The sequence below is a fragment of the Salvelinus namaycush genome, chromosome 7 (genome assembly GCF_016432855.1).
Source record: "Salvelinus namaycush isolate Seneca chromosome 7, SaNama_1.0, whole genome shotgun sequence".
Taxonomy (NCBI): Eukaryota; Metazoa; Chordata; class Actinopteri; order Salmoniformes; family Salmonidae; genus Salvelinus; species Salvelinus namaycush.
Window position 1 is genome coordinate 43,097,120 of NC_052313.1, and position 27,906 is coordinate 43,125,025.

At 42.7% G+C, this 27,906-nt stretch overlaps 1 protein-coding gene across 4 annotated transcripts in view; it reads left to right on the plus strand.

Annotated features, from left to right (window-relative positions):
* The first annotated feature begins 17,232 nt into the window (after window positions 1-17,232).
* LOC120050464 (neuroligin-4, X-linked-like) overlaps window positions 17,233-27,906 on the plus strand; it is a 76,389-nt gene continuing 65,715 nt past the window's right edge. The window contains exons 1-3 of one of the 4 annotated variants that reach the window (XM_038997053.1): window positions 17,299-17,629; window positions 17,909-17,911; window positions 19,460-19,488. In XM_038997053.1, coding sequence (XP_038852981.1) covers window positions 17,443-17,629; window positions 17,909-17,911; window positions 19,460-19,488 — 219 coding nt within the window. In that variant the 5' untranslated portion in view covers window positions 17,299-17,442. Of the gene's footprint in view, window positions 17,634-17,908; window positions 17,912-19,459; window positions 19,489-24,768; window positions 24,788-27,906 lie in introns of all 4 variants that reach the window. The other 3 variants (XM_038997054.1, XM_038997050.1, XM_038997052.1) reach the window with 3 other exon arrangements.

Below are 27,906 nucleotides of genomic sequence, written 5' to 3' on the forward strand. Positions count from 1 at the left end.
TGGCTCGTTCTGCATGTATCCCAATTGGCCCTACAATAGTACACTACTTTTGACCAGGGACCATAAGGGGATAAAGGGGCTCTGTTTAAAGGTAGTGCACTATTTAGGGAGTAGGTGTCCCACCCTGACCTTAGAGAGCCGTTTTATTTCTCTATTTGGTTAGGTCAGGGTGTGATGTGGGGTGGGCATTCTATGTTTTGGTTTTCTAGGTTTCTGTATTTCTATGTTTTGGCCGGGTATGGTTCTCAATCAGGGACAGCTGTCTATCGTTGTCTCTGATTGAGAATCATACTTAGGCAGCCTTTTTCCCCACCTAATGTGTGGGTAATTATTATTTTCCGTGTGTATTTGTGTGCACCTCGGTTGCGTCACGTTCATTGCTGTTTACCTGTTTGTTTTTTTGTTTGTTAAGGTTTCACTCCTATTAAAAGATGTGGAACTACATGCACGCTGCGCCTTGGTTGATTTATGACGGGGAGTTTGAGGATAGCGAGCGTGACAGTAGGTTGTCATTTGGGATGCAGCCTCTGTGATCTGTTGTCCCTTACTGATGTGTACTCTGCTGTACATCATAAAAGGACATAAGCCAAGCTATCCTATCCTTCTTTGATGCGTTTGGATGACTGATTTTTCCCCTACCTTGATCGGCTTCTATGACCCTAGAGTAATATCCACAAACATACAGAAGACTACTCTCGTGTACAATATCTAACCTCAAGATGTCATATTACTGCAGACACTACATACAATACACTACATAGAATGTACCCAACAACAGAAATAATCGGTACTCTCCTCATTAAATATAGAAACAAATACACGCCAAGTCGTAAAAAAAAACGTTTCCTTTACACTGCATACAACGTTTTCTGTGTCAGTGAATTTTCTGCGTCTGTGCCCTCGTCCACACACTAACCTCTGGGGCTCAGCTCAGTCTTGTTTTATGCATGTCCTCTCTCGGCGCGGGCGGGCGCCGAGAGAGGACATGCATAATGCTTTCACAACGGAAGGGAGAAGTGGGGCAGTGCTGCGAGCCAGTTACATGGGGGTGTGGAGAGCCATTGGTTGTTGAGGGATGCTGCATGTCAGAGGGAGTGTTGCCCAAAGCAGAGCCTCTGAGTCTGAAGTGAGGGGTGGGCATTCACTGCCTCTCTCTTTCACGGCCTGGATGGCTCTGAGGCAGTCATGGGCCAGTCATGGGCCAGTCATGTCCTCACATCATGTCATGCACAGTATGAGAGCACAAGGTTCGAGACAACAACAACAACAACCAAAATAACAACAAGAGAAACGCAATGAATTCCCAGAGCTAGACAACTACAGTTACATTGTCCCAGACACATGGAAGACCTAAGAGGTTTCAAAGACTTTATGATGAATAAAAAACGAATGGATAGAGCGAGAGAGAGAGAGAGAGAGAGAGAGAGAGAGAGAGAGAGAGAGAGAGAGAGAGAGAGAGAGAGAGAGAGAGAACTTCCGGGAAAAGTGTATAGGTTGGACCCTGTAGAGAGAGAACTTCTGGGAAAAGTGTATAGGTTGGACCCTGTAGAGAGAGAACTTCTGGGAAAAGTTTATAGGTTGGACCCTGTGCACCAGGTGCACCTTGGCTGGCCATGTTCACATTACCAAGCCATGTGGAAGAGCAGTGCACATTGTGAGTTGAATCTGTACTCCCTGTTAGCTGGTTGTTATGTTTTAGTAAACTGACCGTCATCAATTCACTGGTACACTAGGCTACTATTATGCTTTAGCTTTGCTTTAAAGACCAGAACCCATGAGCCCGCTAGGCCTCTACCTTAAAGATGTTCACAGTTGAAGTCTTAAAGATGAATTGTGGGTGATATAACTGGTTTGGTGATGTCATACATGACCAACTATCTGCTCTTTTTCAAAATGCATTTTATTTTATTTTTATTTTATTTTTTAAATTGTATCCCCTTTTCTCCCCAATTTTCGTGGTATCCAATCGCTAATAATTACTATCTTGTCTCATCGCTACAACTCCCGTACGGGCTCGGGAGAGACAAAGGTCGAAAGCCACGCGTCCTCCGAAGCACAACCCAACCAAGCCGCACTGCTTCTTAACACAGCGCGCCTCCAACCCGGAAGCCAGCCGCACCAATGTGTCGGAGGAAACACCGTGCACCTGGCCCCCTTGGTTAGCGCGCACTGCGCCCGGCCCGCCACAGGAGTCGCTGGAGCGCGATGAGACAAGGATATCCCTACTGGCCAAACCCACCCTAACCCGGACGACGCTAGCCCAATTGTGCGTCGCCCCACGGACCTCTCAGTCGCGGCCGGCTGCGACAGAGCGCGAACCCAGAGACTCTGGTGGCGCAGCTAGCACTGCGATGCAGTGCCCTAGACCACTGCGCCACCCGGGAGGCCTAAAATGCATTTTATAAATAAAAAGTTGGTTCCCTGTGTGTTCGACTGCAGCAAAGAGAGCAGGAATGGTTGAGGTTGAGTTTGTGCTACACAGTATTAGACCAGGTCAGAATGTTCTGGTCAAACGGCGAGATATGAAGAAGCACAGGTTACGTCACAGAATGGCACCCTATCCCATGTGTTGTGCACTAATTTTGAACAGAGCTCTATGGGTTTCCCTACAGGCTCTGGCCAAAAGTAGTGCACTAAATAGGGAAAAGGGTGCCATTTGGGACACAGACACAGTCTATTACACAGGTCTCTGTGACAACATGTATAAAACATGGGAGTGAGATGGACTCCTACAGGAATAATATACAGCATGGGAATGCCTCAAACCTTACCATTAACACGTTCACAGTGTGAAATACATGACAGGAAGGGGTTGAGGGGTGATGGTTCTTTTTCAGAGAGACTATTAGTCCCAATGCAAAAAAACACATGCTTGTGAAGGATTTCATGCTTGGTGCCCATATCTAAATATACTGTAGCTTCAGTGCCATATTTCATGGTATTTCACTGTAAATTGATACAGTCATTGATATAGCAGTAATTGTTTTATGTCATGTCTGTCTTTCATAATAGGTCATGGGTTTCTTCTCAACGAGTGGAATAGTGTTGCCAAAACAGACAATTACAGCAGATGACAAATTGGAACCATGTATTTAACGGTGTTTGGTGATCATACTGTATTTTGGTTTTGCTTGGAAAAAATACAAGTCCTGCAGCTATGTGTTTAGGAACCCCTTCCCCTGATCCACTTTCAGTGGGAATCTCTTTTTATTCCATATATACAGTGGGGAGAACAAGTATTTGATACACTGACGATTTTGCAGGTTTTCCTACTTACAAAGCATGTAGAGGTCTGTAATTTTTATCATAGGTACACTTCAACTGTGAGAGACGGAATCTAAAACAAAAATCCAGAAAATCACATTGTATGATTTTTAAGTAATTAATTTGCATTTTATTGCATGACATAAGTATTTGATACATCAGAAAAGCAGAACTTAATATTTGGTACAGAAACCTTTGTTTGCAATTACGAGATCATACGTTTCCTGTAGTTCTTGACCAGGTTTGCACACACTGCAGCAGGGATTTTGGCCCACTCCTCCATACAGACCTTCTCCAGATCCTTCAGGTTTCGGGACTGTCGCTGGGCAATACGGACTTTCAGCTCCCTCCAAAGATTTTCTATTGGGTTCAGATCTGGAGACTGGCTAGGCCACTCCAGGACCTTGAGATGCTTCTTACGGAGCCACTCCTTAGTTGCCCTGGCTGTGTGTTTCGGGTAGTTGTCATGCTGGAAGACCCAGCTACGACCCATCTCATCTCTCACAGTTGAAGTGTACCTATGATCAATATTACAGACCTCTACATGCTTTGTAAGTAGGAAAACCTGCAAAATCGGCAGTGTATCAAATACTTGTTCTCCCCTCTGTATATATATATATATATCGCTAAACTTGCCCAGACCTTCTTCCCTGGTGTCCTCTCTCTCGTCTCCCTTTCTGTGACACTTCACACTGTTTTGAGGAAGAGACATCAACGTGAAGACCGTTAGAGTCATTAATAACGAACAACCCAGAAAATCACAGCAACAGTAATAAACATGTACACAAGGCAAATGTAACTGTTAAATGCAATTAAAAGCTTTAAAATCTCTATCGCATTTCTCGGAAGTTTATCTGTCACACCCCGCTCTGTTTCACCTGTCTTTCTGATTGTCTCCACCCCCCTCCAGGTGTCACCCATCTTCCCCATAATCCCCTGTGTATTTATCCCTGTGTTCTCTGTTTGTCTGTTGCCAGTTCGTCTTGTTTGTGAAGTCAACCAGCGTTTTTGTATTCAGCTCTTGCTTTTTCCCAGTCTCTCTTTTCTCATCCTCCTGGTTTTTGACCCTTGCCTGTCCTGACCCCGTACCTGCCCGCCTGACCACTCTGTCTGCCACTGACCCTGAGCCTGCTTGCCATCCTGTACCTTCGCCCCACCTCTGGATTACCGACCTCTGCCTGACCTGACCCTGAGCCTGCCTGCCGTCCTGTACCTTTGCCCCTGTTACTGTAATAAACATTGTTTCTTCGACACGGTCTGCATCTGGGTCTTACCTTGATCCCTGATATTATCGGTGTTCACAAATGTGAAATGAATGAATAAATGAATAAGTATAGCTGTTTTGCTACTTAATTCAGCAGCTGCAGCATTTTGACATCCCTAGATAGACACCACCAATAGGCTGCTTCAACAAATTAGCTTTCAGATTGCTTAAGGCAAATACATACATAAAATATCAGTTTTTCATGGCAGTGGCAATCATAACATGTTTGGCATAGAGCCGACGGTAAGTACATGAGCATTTCCATGAACAGAGTGTTTTCTCAGGTTACAGCCCGTCAGGAACCACTCCAAGTTGCCATGTTTGTCCCGCTGCCCCTCAATGATCTTGACATCGATGCTACTGATCCAAACTAACACCCTTAAACCATCAAACTCTAGGGCAGGTTTGCCAGATACAGATTAAGCCTAATCGTAGACTATAAAGCACTTTAAATGGCGAAAATCCATTAAATATGCTTCTTGCTATGCTTACTCTGGGTCTGAGAAACCGTTTCCTAAAACAGTGAAAGACAGGAACTCTGTGGATAAATGTTGAACGAAGCTGTCATCCACTGAGGCCCACTCTGTAAGACCCTCTCAGTTTTGCCTTTTAGATCATAATGAATAAGACTATATTGACAGAGAAGACCTGATCCTAGATCAGCACACTCTTTTATGTATACGGGCTCAGGTGTTCTGCAAAGACTCGTCATGGAGGCAACAGAACCTGAGGCCTCCTGTGGATTCCACACTCCACAGTCACCTAGGACAAGAGGTGACTTAGGGGCTTAGGTAAGAGCATTGCATGTTATATTAGGTAATCACCGACTGAAGTGGAAGGTACAAGGGTATAGCGCGAACATTCATTTTAGAGGCCGGTTTACACTTTACACTACAGTAATGTTCGAAAAACAATGTATGAAACCATATAATTAAACAAATCATCACAAAGAATATGGATATGGAGAAAGATTGAAGGCTACCCTTGTGACAACAGAAGTCATTGCTCCTAATGATTTTTCAACGTGTTCCCGAGTCCAGTCAATCATCATAAACCCCATTTAGGAGGGGATTTTGAATCCACATGGTCAACAGTCCTCGTCATCTCATTCCCCTGATTAACAGTGTCCTTTATTGAGCATCCCAGGCCTTATTCACAGTCCAACCATTGAAGGGGCCTCTCGTTGACAAATTAGCTAGGCTAAAGACTTCCTAATCACCCTCAGAATGGAGGAATTTCACACTCCTCCCCACTGTGTTATAGATCAGGGATCAACATAATCTGGCTGAAAGCCATTTTACTGTAGACCAGACATAGAGAGAACTTCATTAATTCACCACACTGTGATCCAGTATGTTACTGTAGGATCCAGATTCAGTCATAGAAGAGTGTGTGACTGGAGATGACTTGTGGTGATCATAGCCAAGTTGATTGGGAAATGGTGAGTCAGTAGAGGTCATGTTTGACCAGGATCTAACATGTACACTATAGTCAAGACATCATAGACGTGGCTAAAGGGGATCAGTGGTGCAGTAAATGATGAAAGAGAATCCAGTAAGAAATACCTAACAGCGATAGTCAGAGGACTTTGACCTTTCTTCATTATTGTGATCGTGGTCTTTTGTTATGTTGGATATCTACCAAACCTATTTCTATCTGAGTGTATAATAAACCGTGTGTCTATCGTGCTCACTTGCTGTGGCAGCTGCCATTTGTGATTTTGATCAAAAGGTCTGGACTTTCCATGGTCAGAGGTGGGGCTGGGGAAACCCTGATGGGCATAAAATCACTCCAAGTTCATGAGGCTCAGAGCCGTCTAGGAACCTCACTCTCCTCATTCAAATACAACGATCAAAGTAAGATCAGGGAGGAGCCCAGGCCAGAGTCCAGAGAAAAAGAACACAATTGAAAATCCAGAAATAGCTTTGTCTTTTAGAGTAAACAGACCACTGACATGCAGGGGCAGATACCAAACAGTTTACAAAGCCACTTAGCTCCTTACTGTATGTCTACCGGTGTGACCTTTGACCTGTTGTGTTCCTGTTCGTTTTATTAAAAAGGAAAATGACATGAATATTTCATTATTACAGTAGCTTTAGCATCTCTTTCCTCCAGTAACTGTTTTACTTAAGCATTTGCATAACATTATAATCCGAAAGAAACCTATAACCGTTGAATAGTTTCTTGCATTAAAGAATCCCTTTTCATTTATCTAGGCAGAGCAAGTTCATAAATAATGATGTAATCATGAATTCATTCATATTTAACAGACATTCGTATAGCAGCTCTGCATTTTAGATATTTACTAAGCCAAGTCGATACCCAAACTCAAGACTGTAAGTAATTCCTGTTTCAATATAACTTAGACTGCTGAGCGGTCTGGTGTTCAATGCTCAACCCAAATGATACAGCTGTTGGAAGTTTTTCCAAACATTATTGTGGAGATAGAATTGGGGTCTATGTTTTATGTAAATCATTCGTCCGAAATAGGAAAAAAGGAAAAAGGAAAAAAGTTGTTATAATTTATGCACAATGCGCTTTGCAATGCCGTTGGCAATGCTGCATTTCTTGGAGAAACTCAAACATCACAAATATTGTATGAGTGAATCTATGTATGGTGGTAGATACAGTATACACCAGAGGCTGGTGGGAGGAGCTATATGAACTCTAGGGAGTCAAATACACTGTTTCCATTTGTTTGATGTGTTTGGTACCATTCCATTCCAGCCATTCCAATGAGCCCGTCCTCCTATAGCTCCTCCCATAGATTCTTCAGGAAGGGGAAACGTTTTATTGAGATAAAACAGTGCATTCAAAAAGTGAAGAGAGGAAATGGTTGTCATCTACAGACTAGGCAAACGTTCAGTTTCACAGCAGTTAATTGGCTAAAAATGATTATCAGAACACATCAGATTTTGTATTAACATAGTTTTTTTTATGATGTCATTGTTAACAAAATGATGTCATTGTTAACATGTGATGAGAATGATCATGTTTATATTTCTGACTAGAAAGTTGGATGGTTCTGCATGACACTTACCTTACGTAGACTGTACAGGTGTGTGTGTGTGTGTGTGTGTGTGTGTGTGTGTGTGTGTGTGTGTGTGTGTGTGTGTGTGTGTGTGTGTGTGTGTGTGTGTGTGTGTGTGTGTGTGTGTGTGTGTGTGTGTGTGTGTGTGTGTGTGAGTGGCCTTAGATTAGAAGAATATGCTCAGTGATGTTTTGTCACCTCTATGTTTTAAAACAATGTGTGCTTGGCAGTGGCTTTCAGATTAAAGGGATAGGGATTTTGCCAATGAAGCCCTTTATCAACTTCTCCAGAGTCAGATAAACTTTGTGTCCAGTATGAAGGAAATTAGAGTGGTAGAACTATCCCTTTAAGGCTAGATTTTTCCATAGACTTGGAGTAATTGAGCTAATGCTAGTTGGCAACTTCCTTCAAACTGCACACAGAGACATTAAAATGATATCCACAAGTTCATCTGACTCTGAGGAAGTAGATGAAGGGCTTCATTGCCAAAATCCCTAATAGTGCACTATGTAGAGCACATATGTCAGAGTCAAGGCCCGCGGGCCACATCCGGCCCGCGAGAAGGTTTTTTACGGCCCCTGGGATGATCTTGATTTATTATTAGAACCGGCCCGCAGACCGCAGCAAGCCGGCAGCCCGCAGATCTTTTACACGCACCAATACTACATTTCCCACAATGCAACGGTGACGCACCGAGCAGTAGGCTGCTTCATTTCAATATTTATTGGCACAGCAGTCGTCAGCATCACAGTAAAATTAACTTTCAGATACCCATCAAAAATGGCAAAACGGAAGGTGGACACTGAGAACCGGGGGTTTCAAACAAGGTGGGAGTCGGAGTATATGTTCACGGAGGTAGCTGGAAAACCTGTGTGTCTTCTGTGTGGAGAAAGTGTGGCGGTACTGAAAGAGTATAATCTGAGACGACATTATGAAATGAAACACGCGGACAAAAACAAGAATATGGACATGGAACAAAGGCTACAAAAGGCTAGATTTTTGCACTTTATTTTATTGTATTTCAATCCAATTATATTTTAAAAATATTTCAGTTGAGTGGATGATAGAAAATTGCTATTATTGTTTTTTTCTTTGAAGTAAATTTAGCCCACTTTTGCTAAAATAGAAAATATAGGCTACTGATGGTGCCTTGAATACCGGTTTCTTTCATTTAATGTTCATGTTATGGGGATTTTTATATAAAGGAAATTTGTCTTTTGTGTCTGTTGAAAATTAAAGATTACTGACAGAGCCATAAGAAAATATTGCTTTATTTATCTGATCATATTGGAATATATTTGTTAGGTTTTCAGTAGGTTCAATTAGGTTCACTAGACTATATGCGTCATTTAAAATTTTTTCAATGAACATTCGAACAGTCCGGCCCTCGGCTTGTAGCTAAATTTTTTATTTGGCCCTCCGTCCATTTGACTTTGACACCCCTGATGTAGAGAATAGTGTGCCATTTGGGACACATAGTACGTGATTCTGTCCACACTGACCTCTGACTGGCGACACCCATGTTGTGGTGAGGTGTTGTAGTGATTATGAGGAATTTGGCAAGCCAACCCTAGGGGGACATGGTCAACATGACTTGAAGGCAATTCATTAGCCTACTATAGTGACGTTTCCGTGTGTAGAAAGTTCAGATGTGTAGGCCTGAACAGACAAGCAAATAGTGGTTAGAGGTTATTTCAGCACCACGGACAGCGGCACAATTTGGATCCCGCGATCTAATGTTCAGCTCCAAAGGACGTTGGGCAGGGACCGTAAAGTGCAGTCAGAGGATCGTTGAAGTGAAAAAAAATCAAAAAAATCAATAAGAAACACAGGAAGTCTTTACCTGGAACAAACTCATTCAGCACAGGCTACATGCTAATACACCGTGGTGAATTAAAGACTGACTCACACAACATTCATTGACATCTAGGCTACTTTGTAGGCTAATCTCTGCCTTAAATGGACAGAAATGTCAAATGTTTGACATAGGTTCAGTGCGCTAGCTGCTCAGTGGGATAATTGACTGAGGGAATTGAGGGTTTCCTTATTTCCTTATTGCCGTCTCAATAAAGCTGGGCGATGCGAACATGGGGACGGAAGAGTGAACCGCGTGGGACCAAAGTTGGGGAAAGCTGGACTTTATATAAATACTCCGTGACATTGCGTTGCTATTGACCAATCGAAGCTCACTATAGTTTCCTGCCCCTACTGGATTGGCTGTTGATACCTAGCATGCTTGCTTGCAAGCTTACTAGCACCAACATGAAGTCAAAGCAAGCTTGGCTATCCGTATTTACGTTAGTCTGCCCGAGGCGACCACATTCATCTATGCTGGAAACAGAACTCAGAGGGAGATCTCCTGGTCCCTTTGATCATGTCTCATGTGGTCTGTCTTTCTGCATGTGTGTGATAATCCATACTGTACTTAACTTTGACATGTTTTCCCTGCAATGCAGGATAAAATATGTATAGCGTTGGGCCAGTAACAAAGGTTGCTGGTTCGAATCCCCGAGACAACTAGAAAAAATCTAGTTGTCCTTGCGCCCTTGAACAGGGCACCCTAATTGCTCTTCTAAATCGTTCTGGGTAAGAGCGTCTGATAAATGATTCAAATGTAAATGTGTGTTTACATATAATTGTTTCTTGCGTTTTGGCTCTGTTGGCTTCACTCTGCTTGTTGAAAATCCCAAATTACTTTTCACTTTGTGTTATTATTCAGTTATTGATAGCTATAGGGAACGGTGTCTCACCCAGTTTAAGGGCAGATTACCTCCATTTAACCTTAATGAAATATATAGGAAAACACTAACAGTTCAAATAAGATATGTTAATGCTTGGCTACTGGATCGATACTTTGCTTAAGCTGAATTCATGTTGCATATCAGGTGTGATGAATTGGCTCATTGTATAGCTGAATAGTTAGTTAATAGATTTTTGATACACGTTTCATTACAGGTACCTACATGGGTATAATAGCCAGCCTGGGCGAATATGATCAGCAAAACAAAAACCACAGTATGCCCTACTACACCTGCTACCCTCCTGTCCTTTCCTCACGGATGCCAAAACTGGTCCATACTGGCAGCTGGTTAACAGTGATGGAGAGAATGCGGCAATCCATTGGCTGCAGGCTTTGTACATTTCATTTAGTGTAGTCCAATAGCAACTGGAGCTAGAGAGAGGGAGAAAGTGAGAGAGAGAGAGAGAGAGAGAGAGAGAGAGAGAGAGAGAGAGAGAGAGAGAGAGAGAGAGAGAGAGAGAGAGAGAGAGAGAGGGGCGCGACTGAACAACTCTGGTCTTTCCATCCTTTCCAATCTCTCGTCTTTGCTGTCCGATCTCTCCGCGCTTTCTCTCTATTCCGGCAATTAGATTCAGCACAATTGACCGTGCTACTACAATGACTCACTGAAATGACCGTATATGCTATGTGTGTCATTAACAAACGGAAAACTCAATTTTTCTTTTCTGCATAGAACCTGAAGCGGAGTTTGACTCTTGTTATCTGGACCGCACTATCACGTTGGGATTTTCAGAGGAGCGCACACTGTTGAGATCTATTTTTTCCTGTGTGGTGGTGTATATTTTATTATCACGTCCTTTGAAGTCAGGACTACGAGCTAAATTCATACCGTGGGAATACCGCAAAGGTAAGTATTGTTATTAGCCTACAAATAGTCAATAAACCCATTTTCTCTTTTATACAGTTTAGTTGAATGTGTTTTTGTTTTCTGGCTGTTTTCTGGCGGCTTTCCCGTTATATGGCTTGTCCGGACTCGCGCTGCAGACATTTTGAGAAGAGCTTGCTACCACAGGGAATTCATTCTGTCATTTGCTTAAAGTGCGTGGCGCGCAACCAGTTTTTCAGAAATGTGTATGACCATCATTCAATGTAATTATGAAAACAAGCCATGTGTTGAACGAAAACGCCTGGCATTGCAAAGACGATTGATCCACGTTCTACGCACTTTAAAGACGTGTTGAGTGGTTTCTTTGCTCAAAGCCAGAATTATCAAATTGGGGTTTATTCGCTTCTTATGTAGAGCCACAGCAACATGCGTTGGATTCGATAATGACAAATTGGCTGTGGAGAAAAACGCGCAAAAACGCATAGCCTAAGGGACATGCCATTCATAACCCCAATCGCCCGTGGCCACATTATTTCACACAAGCCCTAGGAAAGGGCTATCTGTGTTTGAACAGAGAGCAGCACCCATGATGTCCAGTGCTATTTAATCCATGCAGACGACAACGCGGCTCTTGGCTGCACTGCTATGGAGATGCCATAATTAATGCCATTTAAGAAAATAGACTGCTATAAGTGCAACTGGAACCATACACTGACCATCAGTGTTGAGGGGACAGGTCCACTGTCTGTCTGTCATCTAGATTCCATACAATAGCAGGCTTTTAGAATGGAAGAGGAGCGTCTTGCAGTGAATGTGTGTTTGACCCACCATTCAGCATAATTGGAACACCTCCGTATACCTATTAAAAGGTGCGGGGTGCATTGTAGACTGCAGATTCCCATCCAGGCTGAAATCTGGCACTACATTACCAGAGTGAGTTCAGCGGAGAACCACAAGATGGTACTGTGGATATCTGGTGGATATTTGGGGATGAGACGAATTGGGTAAAATGGTTTGCTACTGTTTTGAACACTCACCTTAAAGAATCCTGCTATGTTCAGCTACATTGCACACGGGAAACCCGTTAAAAATTATATTGGTTGCATTCTAGTGAGCCATTTAATAATTTTAATCTTTGGGAAAGCAAGATATCATATTCTCATGTCTATGTAGGCAGTAACCTACAGTACGTAGGCGGGAAAGCATGAGAGAAGGCTGTCACTCTCCTACGAATGATTCGTCAAGCTGTCATCACGTCTATTCCACCAACCCCTTGCCTTCTGCCAGATTATAAATAGGCGTGCGCTATTCGAATTGACACTGAGAATAATATTATAGACATTGTAAGAAATGTAACAGTCTTTAACAGTATTATTTGTAATGAATGAAATATCAAAATTCTAATATTACATCAATATAAAGGCAATCACAACCAATACATTCAATAGGTTACACCTGTTCCCTAATACTGTAGGCCTGCATGCATTTTGATTAGATGTGATGGTAGGCTGGAAGCTTTGGAGAGGCATCAGGTCTCAACCTAAATACTTATTGTAAATAATTGGTCTAAGTTGTCATAACACAATATAAGTGTATTAATGCATTACAAGTGTATTAATGCACAAAAAGACGTTGTACAGCATCATAGGTATGTTCTTTATGGAAAGTGTTACAAAATAGGCCTACTTTTCACATTATTTGAACATTAGGCCTATTTCAAATACACTTTACATATTTGGAGTGACATACTGTCATCATAGCTCTCCCAGTTGGTGACATCATTATAGGCCTATTTGAGTCAGGCCTCCCCATCAGATAATAAGACATTTGATTCACAATTGGGAGACATTTTACCTCACTAGTGCAATTTCCCTCAAGAATAGGCCTATGGGTGACAGGCCTGTGGGTGACATCCTGGTTATAATATGGCATAAGTGTCAAAATAGAACGTAGACCTGCCTCTCCAAATATTCTGTGCAGCATTTCAATTTGCAATCCAATGTTAGGCATAGTCATTCACTGTAAGACTGCATCAAACAACTGTATTATTGTAATATACAATTATACATCCTTTAGCTAACATTTTTCTCCAAAGTGACTATTGTGCCTGCATACATTTCTGTATGGGTGGCCACAGTGGGAATCTAAACCGACAACTCTGGCAAGTGCCATGCTCTACCAACTGAGCCACACAGGACCTACACTGTGTTAGCCTACTGAAGTAAAGTTCAATAGTTCAACAACTTTGTTCCATGTATCCATGTATATTTGGATGTTACTGGAAGACACATTTTACCCATGTCTGCTGGCATGGCTACGTAGAGCAAGGTTATTACAGTCTCACAACGTCATGATCTATCCTTATCAAATTAATCCTGTTTTAAAAAAAAACACGTGTCTTCTCTGTCCAAGTTCAACATGAATTGTCAACAAAACTATCATTACAAATGTACCCACATGCACGCACACGCACGCACATACACACACACACTTTTTTCCAGTGTGGGCTCAGCGGTTGACAATATCTTTGTGTTCAGTACTGTCAACGTTGATAAATATCATTCCTTTATTGGTTGTCAGGGGTCTCTGTTGGCCCTCTATCTCGTTTTAGTGAGGGAGGAAGTCTGGCTTCCTTTCTATTGTGCAGTGTTTATCACCATCTTTAAGAGGCCAGTAAAAGATGTCCTGTATGTGCATCATGAGAAGGTCAAGTAAAGTTCATGTTGAATTTTGTTTTGGGCATGTCCCAAATGGCACCCTATTCCCAATGTGCCCTGGACAAAAGTAGTGCACTATATACAGAATAGGGTGCCATTTTGAACGTCACTTAGTGATGTTTTATTTTTTGTCCGTTCAAGGACATTGGGACCTGAAGAGTGTTACAACATGTTCTACCGACTACCTACTTCAGTGAGGAGATACAGCTCCCTGAACCACATGTTCTGTAATAATTAAAATGCAAATGATGGATTCAGCCTTTATTGAAATTTAAAAGACTTATCTCTTGTAATCATACAGAGAGTGAGAATAGTATGCCCCATCTCTCAAATCTCTTCATATTCCATCTCTCTCCTTTTCTCCTCACTCTCTCTTTCTTGTGTGTTACTGGTAAAGAGGCAGACTGAATGTATTGCATTTATACAGGAACTGCTGAAATATATGAACATAGTCCATTCCATCTTATTATTTCCTCAATTAACATTAAACTGGACCATATTTGTAACGTCCTGACCAGAGTTCTTATGTGTTTTGCTTGTTTAGTGTTGGTCAGAACGTGAGCTGGGTGGGAATTCTATGTTGTGTGTCTAGTTCGTCTGTTTCTGTGTCCAGCCTAATATGGTTCTCAATCAGAGGCAGCTGTCAATCGTTGTCCCTGATTGAGAATCATATATAGGTGGCTTGTTTTGTGTTGGGGATTGTGGGTGGTTGTTTCCTGTCTCTGTGTTTGTGTTCTGCACCAGATAGGACTGTTATCGGTTTGCCACATTTTGTTATTTTGTTATTTGTTAAGTGTTCACTGTTTATTAGTGTTATTAAACATGTTGAGCACTGGCTACGCTGCGTGTTGGTCCGATCCCTGCTACACTCTCTCTTCTAGTGAAGAGAGGGAAGGCTGCCGTTACAATATTCTTGGATCACATTCTTTATCCTGTCTTTGTTTAGATTCTGTTTCTGTTTCTCACATTAAACTTTCACTTATTTATTGAATTATTCAATTTTTGATGTCAAACAGAACATATGAAGTCAACAATGGCAGTTAGGCATCAGATGTAATCCCCCCTGGCAGTGTGAGTATCATTGCCATGCTGTGTTACAAGAGTGGGAAAGTAATTCATCGACGTCCCTGATTTGACTAGCAGACCACCATCGTCTCAGTCTCAACACCATCCGAGGGCATGTAGCGGAATGATGCGAGAGAGGAGAGTCTCTTCTTCCTCCCCCGAAATGAAATTACCTGCTGCATGCATAAGCCATCCGCTTCTGACACAAATGTCTGTGAGAGGCTTCTTAACCGGCCACCTCCTATAGCTCCTATCTCCTATTCATGAGGGTTCACACGTAAACTCCTTGGTGGAGTAAAGTACTCTAAGAGAAATAATCTAGTCAGTAGACTGGAGTATATCCCCCCCTTGCTTGGCTATGATACTACTAACATAATACTTATAGGTTGTATTGAAGTGTAGGAGGACCTAAGTAGGCTAGTTTTGTGAATGGGGTGCTCTGGTTTTATATGGATAACCATGAGGGAATGTTTCCGACACTGTGTAGTGATTAGGCACCTTCCCATATGAAAAAAAAAATACTATAGTGTATATACTATGGTAGGAATACAATAGTATTCACTGTAGTGTTTGAGGACTTTACTGTTGTATTCACTGTAGTATTTTTGCGACTGAAGTCCTCAAAAACATTACAGTGAATACTGTAGTATTTACAGTTTACTATAGTATAAATACTGTAGTAAAAAAAGACTAGTATGTACTATAGTAATTACTATAGTGTTCTTTCGGACTGTAGTGCGGTATACTGTAATATTTACTCTAGTGTGTTTGGGGACATTACTGTAGTATTTAGTATAGTGTTTTTGTTTTATTATATTTTACATAGTAGTGGGAGGCTTTTTCCTTGAGGAAACCTACTGGAGAAATGCTATACACTGTAAGCACATTTTCCATAACCTGGAAGTAGGTAGAATTGGGTTCTGAACAGAGATTTCAGAGCTTATTCTCTTTTCTATAATCATAGGTTATACAATATATGGTCTATACTTGGCATGTAGGTTTGTCACTTACAGATGGCACAATTTGTGATATGGGAGAGGGACATGGGTAGGATATATGCAAATTAAATACTGTCGTATTTATTATAGTTTTTTTTATAGTGTTTTTGTGGACTGTAGTGTTTTTGCAGACACTTCTGTAGTATTTACTACAGTTTTTTGTGTGTGTGGATAATACTGTAGTATTCAACAGTACTAAGTACTATAGTACACATGATCAAGGGATACTACAGTGTGAAGTAATGTTTTCTACAGCATCCTACAGTTAACTACAGAATTCTATAGTAAGTACTGTAGTATTCTATAGTAAACTGTAGTGTTTTTTGTGTGTGTTGTCAAATTTTGGGCGGCATCCTTTTTCTCCCCCCTTTTCCAGAAGTGTGTACTTGCACACTTCCGGTCATGAATTTGCAAGCATTGGATTGGTGTAATCATTGGCTAGAGAGTTTCCACCATTGTTAACTCCATAATGGCAAGTGTGCAAGTGCACACTTTGGGAAATGGGTGGAGAATCATCGGGACGCAGCCTTGGAGTTTTCTGTTATTGAAACGGCTGCTATGTGCAACGTTATCCTGACCATAACGATGATGTCACACAAGGAAATAAAGCAGTTTGCCAAAATAGGATCTCTGTTGTTGATTCCACTCGGAACCACACTTTTATTTTGTTGTCTTTTCCAGGCTATTGATTTGTTAGAAAGATACATTTTCATGCCTTGCGTCTCTTGCACATTTTGATTATACACAGAGGGGCCTTGCAGTCATATATTTGCTATATGCTCAACAAGTGGACATCTATTGGAAGGGATTTGGAAATCATACTGTATGTAGCCTTTGATGTGTCGAGGATTAATTTACATGTTCCATTCTGTCTTCCCTGCAGGGTAACCAACCAAGCTGGAATTGGGTCGACGAGCAAAGACATCTGGAGACAAATACAGGCACTGCTCCCAACCAACAATCTATAAGTAGACCCACTCTCTTAGGATGGGGGGCACCGAGTTGCACAAAGCTGCTCTGATTGGCTGGAGCTCTGTCTGTCAGTTGTCAATCACAGCCTGAGGAGCAGGTTATTGGTCTGGGAGCTGTGGGGGGGTGGGAGAGGAGTTCCAGAATTTCCAGGACCACAATCTGCTTGGCTGACCGCAGCAGGAGCATGTTGAGAGGAACCAGGCCAGGGGGAAGCAGTACCTCTCCATGGAGCTCTGGAGGAGCCACTATAGCCCATGGAATGGGGATGGTCTACCTATCCAAGGTCTACCTTCTCTTATGGATTGGCTTCCTGTTAGCGTCTGTGTGTCTGCCGGTCGTGGCTCAGACCCCAGTCCACCCTGTTGTCACCACGAATTACGGGAAGCTGCGGGGGTTAAAGACGACGCTGCCCAATGAGATCCTAGGGCCCGTGGAGCAGTACTTGGGGATCCCGTACGCTTTGGCCCCTACAGGGGAGAGACGCTTCCAGCCCCCCGAGCCTCCCATGTCCTGGCCTGGGATCAGGAATGCTACCCAGTTCGCCCCTGTGTGTCCACAGTACCTGGAGGAAAAGTTACTCAACGATATGCTGCCGGTGTGGTTCACAGCGAACTTGGATACAGTGGTAACCTATATGCAGGATCAGAACGAGGACTGCCTGTATTTAAACATTTACGTGCCAACTGAGGATGGTATGTCACACCTTGATTAACACAAATATCTTGTTATCCTCTGTTTGCCTTTGTGTTTGCATTGGCATTTCACTTTGCAGGTCCATTTGTTCTGAAGCAGTTCAAAGTGGCTGGGATAACTTCTTGAACCAGAAACGTTGGTGTACTTTTGATCAAAGTGCAATACTTTTACCAAAGGGCAAAATGCTTTTTTGACTGAAGGCTTGAAATGAATGTGGACTACTGTATGTGGTCTAATAGAGAGAGAAAAGAGATATTTAGACCTCCCTACTGTCTGAGGGCGTAGGATGTCCCACTCCTGCCTTCTCTCCCGTTGATTAGGTGCAGTGCAGAGGTCCCGTTAGAGTGAGCACTCCTGACTCGGAGTAGTTCTGACACTTACACCACTGATGTAATGCACGTACCCCCTTCAGGCCCCACTATCAGACTCCTACAGCAAGATAAAATAAAATAAAGAGTTGATTAACTTAGTGCAACTGGAACACAGACGTTTAAGGTCAACCATGAACTGTTGCTGTCGCTGTCGCTGTCTCTTCTGAAGAGACAGACTCTTTCTGGTCTATGAAGGTCAATGGGAAGAGAATTCTCCAATGTGTTCGTACCGAACTCTACACCTCTCTATGCTACATTTAGTCTGAGCTCTTGCTAGATTATTAAATACCACAGGAGCGGTTAGATAATCTGACAATCCCAGTGCGGATGCACAGCCTGGGTCGTTACTCTGACATACTATTCCACAATCTCCAGAGAATTTGAAGGAAAGTTCTTATAAATCACTGACGTGAACTGAAATCCCCGTGTGCTCTTTTCATGTACATGTAGGTAACTGGACTCAAATATGTAGGATGTCCAAGTTTATCCATTATATCCTGTCATTTCTGTTGTATTGTGGCTTTAGCAATAATGTGATAGGAAAGCAACGTAGAAGTGGAGTGGATGGATCAAGGGTTAGATTTCTCGTGGACAGACAGTGCTGCTGCCTATCCATTGGTTTAGCAGAGGCATCGGAACTCCTTGGTCTGTGTATTGGTAATATTATACCCTCAGGCAATGTAACTAGCCTCAGGTATCTTTCATTTTGATACATTATGCCTTCTAACCTGAATTCATAGATGTCAATTACAGAATGAAGGCAGTATCAGTATATTGCGATACGTTTGCTGGCATTAAAATGTATGAATGCAGAACATGAATGTTGATGTATTAAAACTCAACTGAACTTAAGCTACAGTTCTTAGCTTAATGTAATTGGCCTGAAGGAAAAACTCAACAGCTCCTCTTCAGGAGTCAAGACGACAACTCTCTCCATATTCTTTTTGCCTGCATCGCAAAATGGCGCCCTATTCCCTACATAGTGCACTACTTTTGACCAGGCCCCTATTCCCTACTACATGGCAAACGTAGTGCACTATTTGGGACACAGGCTCTGTCTCCTCTTGAGGAGTCAGTCAGTGCTTCATGGAAGACAACTCTCTCCCTGTTCTGTTCATCTTCTTCTTCTCCATACTGCCGGCTGCCCGTCATCCTTACAGACGCCCTCAGTGTTGGCCTTTTCAAATCCTGTGTAATGTGGAGACATCCTGCCAGCCCAGGATCAGAAAAGAGGATTTATAGTTTTATAGTTGTCCTCTTGAAATGGACTGACGGATTAAGAAAAGGCCTTCCATTGTGTCGTCTGATTTAAGTACAAAAGACTACGCCATATATAGTTAAATATTGTATCACGACACAAGGCGAGACCCAGATGCAGACACAGGAGGCAGATGGTTTGAGCTCTGGTATTTATTATAATCCAAGGGATAGACAAAAGGCAGGTCGGGGACAGGCAAGCGCTCATAGCCAGGGCAGAGTCCAAAATGGTACAGGGCAGCAGGCAGGCTCAATGTCAGGGGCAGGCAGAGTGGTCAGGCAGGCGGGCTCAGAGTCAGGACAGGCAAGGGTCAAAACCAGGAGGATGAGAAAAAGAGAGACTGGGAAAACCAGGAGCTGAGAGAAAAATGCTGGTTGACTTGGCAAACAAGACGAACTGGCACAGACAGACAGAAAACACAGGTATAAATACCCAGGGGATAAGTGTGGAAGATGGGTGACACCTGGAGGGGGTGGAGACAAGGACAGGTGAAACAGATCAGGGTGTGACATATTGATAACCTGCACAAGTTCTGTTCTTTTGTATCCTTTTTGATTGTGCAGTGTGGGTGGTGAATGCCATTTTGGCTAGCAGGGGTTAGCTTGTGAAAAGTGGCACATTTGGGATTGTATTTTAATGCCAGAGCTACTTTAATTTTGGGTGCTATGTTTGTCTGTGCAGACAAAAAGCTGCAGGGTCTCTGTGTGTGTTTGTGTGTGTGTGTGCGTGCTAGCTCCTGGAGCTGTTGCTGGAGCTGGCTCTATCTGCCTCTGCAGTGGCTGCAGACTGGGTACTACTGCGGAGACCCGGGAGGTGATCCTGTTTTATTGTGAATTAATCAGAGTGAATAGGGAGCCTCTTGAGGGCTCTTCTGAGTGAGAAGACAATACCACAGCAGGGCCGCGTCCCAAATGGCACCCTTTTCCCTATGTAGTGCACTACTTTTGGCCAGGGCCCACAGGGCTCTGGTCAAAAGTAGTGTACTATGCAGAGAATTGGGTGCAATTTGGAATGCATGCCAGGCCTCATCTCTTTCTCCCTCCATCTTTAATTATGAACACTGTCCTACATTAGTTCTGTTTTAGTATTCAACACTGGAACAGAAATAGAAAGCAGAAATTACAATAAATCTACTGCTTGTTACCTTCATGTGCGCTCCCAGAGATAATGGCCTCTCTACAATTCAATGGCGAGCTGTGATTTATCAGATCTTTGTTGGTTATAGTGGTGTATGGCTGTGGCCCACACCTTGGCTACAGTACATCCAAAATGGGCCCCTGTACCCATTATACAGTACCGGGCTCTGTTCATGAGGCTCTGGTCAAAAGTAGTGCATTCTATTAGGGAATAGGGTGCCGTTTCAGACTCACATCCATCAATGGGATAGTGCAGCAGATAACCTGTATTATTGTATTTCATTATGAATCTAATTCTCCTTTGCATAGAAACACAGGAGGGAGAAAAGCTACAGTGCATTGAAGAAAGAGAACAAATACATTGACAGGGCTTGAACGACAGCTCAATACAGTGTTATAGTAGGTTTACCTTGTTCTAATGCTTTTTCGTGTGTGAGTGGCTTGTGTAAGAGAGAGCCGTGCTCTTTGGGCCCTTCCCAAATGGCACCCTATTCCCTATATAGTGCACTACTTTTACCAGGACCCATAGGGAATGTCCACTAAAAAGGAATGGGGAGCCATTTGAGACACAGGCCCTTCTCTGAGCATAAGTAGCCTGCCAATGCCAGTTGGGTTCACAGCACTGGAGCCTGAGCTATTAGCTGCCAGTCTGTCTGTTGTGAGTGTGTGATTCAGACAGCCAGTCATATGCATGGAGGGGCAGGCAAGGCCAGGCAGGCAAAGAGGGGACAATATCTCCAGGCTAGGTCATGAGGCAGCACAATTGTGCCACAGAGGGCTCTGGTCGAAAGTTTGTACACTATACGGACTAGAGGTCGACCGATTAATCGGAATGGCCGATTAATTAGGGCCGATTTCAAGTTTTCATAACAATTGGTAATCGTCATTTTTGGACACCGATCATGGCCGATTACATTGCACTCCACGAGGAGACTGCGTGGCAGGCTGACTACCTGTTATGCGAGTGCAGCAAGGAGCCAAGGTAAGGTGCTAGCTAGCATTAAACGTATCTTATAAAAAACAATCAATCTTAACATAATCACTAGTTAACTACACATGGTTGATGATATTACTAGTTTATCTAGCTTGTCCTGCGTTGTATATAATAAATGCGGTGCCTGTTAATTTATCATTGAATCATAGCCTACTTCGCCAAACGGGTGATTTAACAAGCGCATAAGCGAAAAAAGCACTGTCGTTGCACCAATGTGTACCTAACCATAAACATCAACGCCTTTCTTAAAATCAATACACAAGTATATATTTTTAAACCTGCATATTTAGTTAATATTGCCTGCTAACATGAATTTCTTTTAACTAGGGAAATTGTGTCACTTCTCTTGCGTTCTGTGCAACAGAGTCAGGGTATATGTAGCAGTTTGGGCCACCTGGCTCGTTGCTAACTGTGTGAAGACCATTTCTTCCTAACAAAGACAGCCAACTTCGCCAAACGGGGGATGATTTAACAAAAGCGCATTTGCGGAAAAAGCACAATCGTTGCACGAATGTACCTAACCATAAACATCAGTGCCTTTCTTAAAATCAATACACAGAAGTATATATTTTTTTAAACCTGCATATTTAGTTAAAAGAAATCCAGGTTAGCAGGCAATATTAAACTAGGGAAATTGTGTCACTTCTCTTGCGTTCATTGCACGCAGAGTCAGGGTATATGCAACAGTTTGGGCCGCCTCACTCGTTGCGAACTAGTTTGCCAGAATTTTACGTAATTATTACATAACATTGAAGGTTGTGCAATGTAACAGGAATATTTAGACTTATGGATGCCACCCGTTAGATAAAATACGGAATGGTTCCGTATTTCACTGAAAGAATAAACGTTTTGTTTTCGAAATGATAGTTTCCCGGATTTTACCTTATTAATGACCTAAGGCTCGTATTTCTGTGTGTTATTATGTTATAATTAAGTCTATGATTTGATATTTGATTAAGCAGTCTGACTGAGCGGTGGTAGGCAGCAGCATTCATTCAAACAGCACTTTTGTGCGTTTGCCAGCAGCTCTTCGCTGTGCTTCAAGCATTGAGCTGTTTATGACTTCAAGCCTATCAACTCCCGAGATTAGGCTGGTGTAACCGATGTGAAATGGCTAGCTAGTTAGCGGGGTGTGCGCTAACAGCGTTTCAATCGGTGACGTCACTCGCTCTAAGACCTTGAAGTAGTTGTTCCACTTGCTCTGCGGCTTTTGTGGAGTGATGGGTAACGATGCTTCGAGGGTGGCTGTTGTCGATGTGTTCCTGGTTCGAGCCCAGGTAGGGGCGAGGAGAGGGACAGAAGCTATACTGTTACACTGGCAATACTAAAGTGCCTATAAGAACATCCAATAGTCAAAGGTATATGAAATACAAATGGTATAGAGAGAAATAGTCCTATAATTCCTATAATAACTACAACCTAAAACTTCTTACCTGGGAATATTGAAGACTCCTGTTAAAAGGAACCACCAGCTTTCATATGCTCTCATGTTCTGAGCAAGGAACTTAAACCTTAGCTTTTTTACATGGCACATATTGCACCAACACTTTGTTTTTGCATTATTTAAACCAAATTGAACATGTTTCATTATTTATTTGAGGCTAAATTGATTTTATTGATGTATTATATTAAGTTAAAATAAAAGTGTTCATTCAGTATTGTTGTAATTGTCATTATTACAAATAAATAAATACATTTTCAAAAATCGGCCGATTAATCGGTATCGGCTTTTTTTGGTCCTCCAATAATCTGTATCGGTATCGGTGTTGAAAAATCATAATCGGTCAACCTCTAATAGGGAATAAGGTGCCTATTTAGGGAAGAGGAAGAGGGCTCTCGTCAAAAGTAGTGCACTATATGGAATGGGGTGCCATTCGGGATTCAGCCTTGGACAACTCTGCATGCTCTCAGTTTCCCCTTTGACTTTTTCAAGGGCAACCAACAAACCAAGACTCAGTCAAACACAGAGACTGGATTCTTCTTTCATCTGTTCTGACAGATGTGCTGGGTGTCTGTCTGATGGCCGTACAGTGAGTGTGTGCGCGAGTGCATGCATGTGTATGTGCACGTGTGTGGGTGTGTGTATGGACATTCTGTACAGGACAGATGTGGGAGTTTATGCATTGCTGCGTTAAACTGACATGCCACTTGCCTTTGTTTGTACAGCTTGAGATACCGTTAACTGTGAGATTACAGGCCTGTTCAGTTGTGTGTGCATGTGTGTTAAGCCTTAGGCCTCATTATGTACCAACCAGCTAGCGATCTAGAGCCTCAGAGATAGCAGACCAACATAGTGTCAAAACAAACAGTTATCATAGCAATATTTGTTGCTTTCTTTAAATGAGATAATATTTTAATTGGTACTAGAATGCAATCCAATTGGCATCCGATACCCTGTATAGTTAACTACTTGTCACCAGGGCTTTGGTCAAATGTAGTGCACTATATAGAGGATAGACCCTTATGGAAAGATCACATGAATTTCACGTGAACACGTGAAGTGTTCCAAAAACACATGTTTTCATGTGATCACGTGATCTTATGTGAAGTTATTGTGATAACGTCACAACATGTAAAGCGACACTGTGAAACTACATGTGAAACTACACGTGAAACTACACGTGAAAACATGTGATCACATCCCACTGGGCACAGATGTCAATTCGACGTCTATTGCACGTTGGTTCCACGTGTGTGCCCAGTGTGATACAAAGTGTTCCAAAAATAAGTTTTCACATGTCAAATCATGTGGTTTTTCTTGAAGGCGGGTGGGATGCAACCACAGTCTAAGACCAGCAAAGTGGCTACTCAATGTTACAGGATGCTACTCCTGTCTCAGCTGTCTTAATCTTAATGATCATCATTATTACTCTGATGGGTCTGTCAGTGAGTCGATCTGCAGTGCTTATCTGAGAATGAAGTCTATTATCAACCAGGTATTCTCACACCACAGCAGGCTAAAGGTCCAGTTGAAGATCTAGCAATGGCTAATCACGTCATCTAAATTTAACAACACGCCCACCTCAAAAGCATAAGACCCCAATCAGACCCCTGTAGAGAAGGGGTCTAACACTACCTGCACACGACAGTACAGAATATATACAAACCATACAACACCCGTATTCATATTTCGCACACTGTTACCGGGCTGGCGAGGGAAATCACCTGTGTCTCTAAGGTCATGAGGTCATAACACTACTAAATCAAATCAAATGTCATTTGTCACATGCTCCGAATACTAGAACCATTCAACGCTGGTCTGACCAATCAGAATCCATGCTTCAAGATTGTTTTGATCACACTGACTGGGATATGTTCCGGTCAGCCTCAGAGAACAACATCGATATATATACGCTGACTCGGTGAGTGAATTTATAAGGAAGCGCATTGGAGATGTTGTACCCACTGTGACTATTAAAACCTACCCTAACCAGAAACTGGCATCATTCGCGCAAAACTGAAAGCGCGAACCACCTCATTTAACCATGGAAAGAGGTCTGGGAATATGGCTGAAAATAAACAGTGTAGTTATTCCCTCCGCAAGGCATTCAAACAAGCGAAATGCCGGTACAGGGACAAAGTGGAGACGTAATTCAACGGCTCAGACACCAAGGTCTACAGGAAATCACGGACTACAAAACGAAGACCAGCCACGTCACGGACACCGACTTCACGCTTCCAGACAAACTAAACGCATTCTTTGCCCGCTTTAAGGATAATACAGTGCCACCGTCACGGCCCGCTAAGCCTCTTAAGGATCGGTGTCCCGCTAGCAGGACAACTTCCAGTGAAACTGGAGGGCGCGTATTTCAAATAAATTCAAATAGTTAGTATGGATTTGAAACATTCAGGTACATATAAGTGTCTTATATAGGCTGAAAGCTACAAATGTTGTTAATCTAACTGCACTGTCTGATTTTTAGTAGCTATTACAGCGAAAACATGCCATTCGATTGTTTGAGGACGGCGCCCCACATAAAAATATTTTTCCACCGGCACAGGGTTCATACATTCACATATAAAGATTCAATATTCACTTACTTTTTGAAAATCTTCCTCTGATTTGTCATCCAAAGCGTCCCAGCTATAACATGTAGTGTCGTTTTGTTAGATAAAATCCTTCTTTATATCCCAAAAAGTCTGTTTAGTTGGCGCCATCAATTGGAGTAATCCACTCGTTCAACTTGCAGAGAAAGGAATCCAAAAATCTTCCCCTAAACTGTGTTTCAACAAGTCAAAATACATTTCTATTTACTCCTCAGACACCCTAAAATGTAATCAAACTATAATATTTGTTTCAGAAAGAAGTATGTTCAATAGGAAACCGATTTTAGCAGGTGCGCAACTTCATCATGGCGCACAAAGACACGGATTTCCAAGTGTGTCATCATACAAAAACTGTTATTTCTTATTCGATTTTGAAGTTACAAGCCTGACACCTTGAACATAGACTGCTGATACCCTGTGGAAGCCATGGAAATTGAAACCAGGGAGCTATTTTACAATATGAGCTTTCTCTTGCATTTCTAAGAGGATGTTTCTCATTTCTAAGAGGATGGTTTTTCTTTGGATTTTCTCCTACCATATCTATTGTGTTATATTCTCCTACATTATTTAAACATTTCTACACACTTCAAAGTGTTTTCTTTCCAATGGTACCAAATATATGCATATCCTGGTTTCAGGGCCAGAGCTAAAGGCAGTTTACTTTGGGCACGTCATTCAGGCGGAAATTGAGATTAAAGGGGCCTAGAAGCTAACAAGGAGTGGGCCCCCCCTCTCCTTCTCCGTGGACAATGTGAGTAAAACATTTAAACATGTTTACCCTCGCAAAGCTGCTGGCCCAGACAGCATCCCTAGCCGCGTCCTCAGAGCATGCGCAGACAAGCTGCTTGGTGTATTTACGGACATATTCAATTGCTACCTATCCCAGTCTGCTGTCCCCACATGCTTCAAGATGGCCACCATTGTTCCTTGTACCCAAGAAGGCAAAGATAACTGAACTAAATTACTACCGCGCCGTAGCACTCACTTCTGTCATCATGAAGAGCTTTGAGAGACAAGTCAAGGATCATTTCACCTCCACCTTACCGGCCACCCTAGACCTACTTCAGTTTACATACTGCCCCAACAGGTACACAGACGATGCAATCGCCATCACACTGCATACTGCCCTATCCCATCTGGACAAGAGGGATACCTATGTAAGAATGCTGTTCGTTGATTACAGCTCAGCATTCGATGCCATAGTACCCTCCAAGCTCATCATCAAGTTGGAGGCTCTGGGTCTCAACCCCGCCCTGTGCAATTGGGTCCCGGACTTTCTGACGGGCCGCCCCCAGGTGGTGAAGGTAGGAAACAACATCTCCACTTCGCTGACCCTCAACACTGGGGCTTCACAAGGTTGCGTGCTTTGCCCCCTCCTGTACTCCCTGTTCACCCACGACTGCGTGGCCATGCACGCCTCCAACTCAATCATCAAGTTTGCAGACGACACAACAGTAGTGGGCTTGATTACCAACAATGACGAGACAGCCTACAGGGAGGAGGTGAGGGCACTCGAAGTGTGGTGTCAGGAAAACAAACTCTCACTCAACGTCAACAAAACAAAGGAGATGGTTGTGGACTTCAGGAAACAGCAGAGGGAGCACCCCCCTATCCACATCGAAGGGACAGCAGTGGAGAAGGTGGAACGTTTTAAGTTCCTTGGCGTACACATCACAGACAAACTGAAATGGTCCACTTACACAGTGTGGTGAAGAAGGCGCAACAGTACCTCTTCAACCCCAGGAGGCTGAAGAAAGTTGGCTTTTCACCCAAAACCATGTCAAATCTTTACAGATGCACAATCGAGAGCATCCTGTCGGGCTGTATCACAGCTTGGTACGGCAACTGCACTGCCCTCAACTGCAAGGCTCTCCAGAGTGTGGTGCGGTCTGCACAACACATCACCGGGGGCAAGCTACCTGCCCTCCATGACACCTACAGCATCCTAAGTCATAGCAAGGCCAAAAAGATCATCAAGGACAACAACCGCCCGAGCCACTGCCTGTTCACACAGCTACCATTCAGCAGGCGAGGTCAGTACAGGTGCATAAAAGCTGAGACCAAGAGACTGAAAAACAGCTTTTATCTATCTCAGGCCATCAGACTGCTAAACAGCAATTCAGAGAGGCTGCTGCCTACATTGAGACCCAATCACTGGCCACTTTAATTAATGGATCACTAGTCACTTTAAACAATGCCACTTTAAATAATGCCATTTTAATAATGTTTACATATCTTACATTACTCATATCATATGTATACAGTCGTAGCCAAAGGTTGTGAGAATGATACAAATATTAATTTCCACAAAGTTTGCTGCTTCAGTGTCTTTAGAATTTTTGTCACATGTTACCATGGAATACTGAAGTACAATTACAAGAATTTCATAAGTGTCAAAGGCTATTATTGACAATTACATGAAGTTGATGCAAAGAGTTATATTTGCAGTGCTGACCCTTCTTTTTCAAGA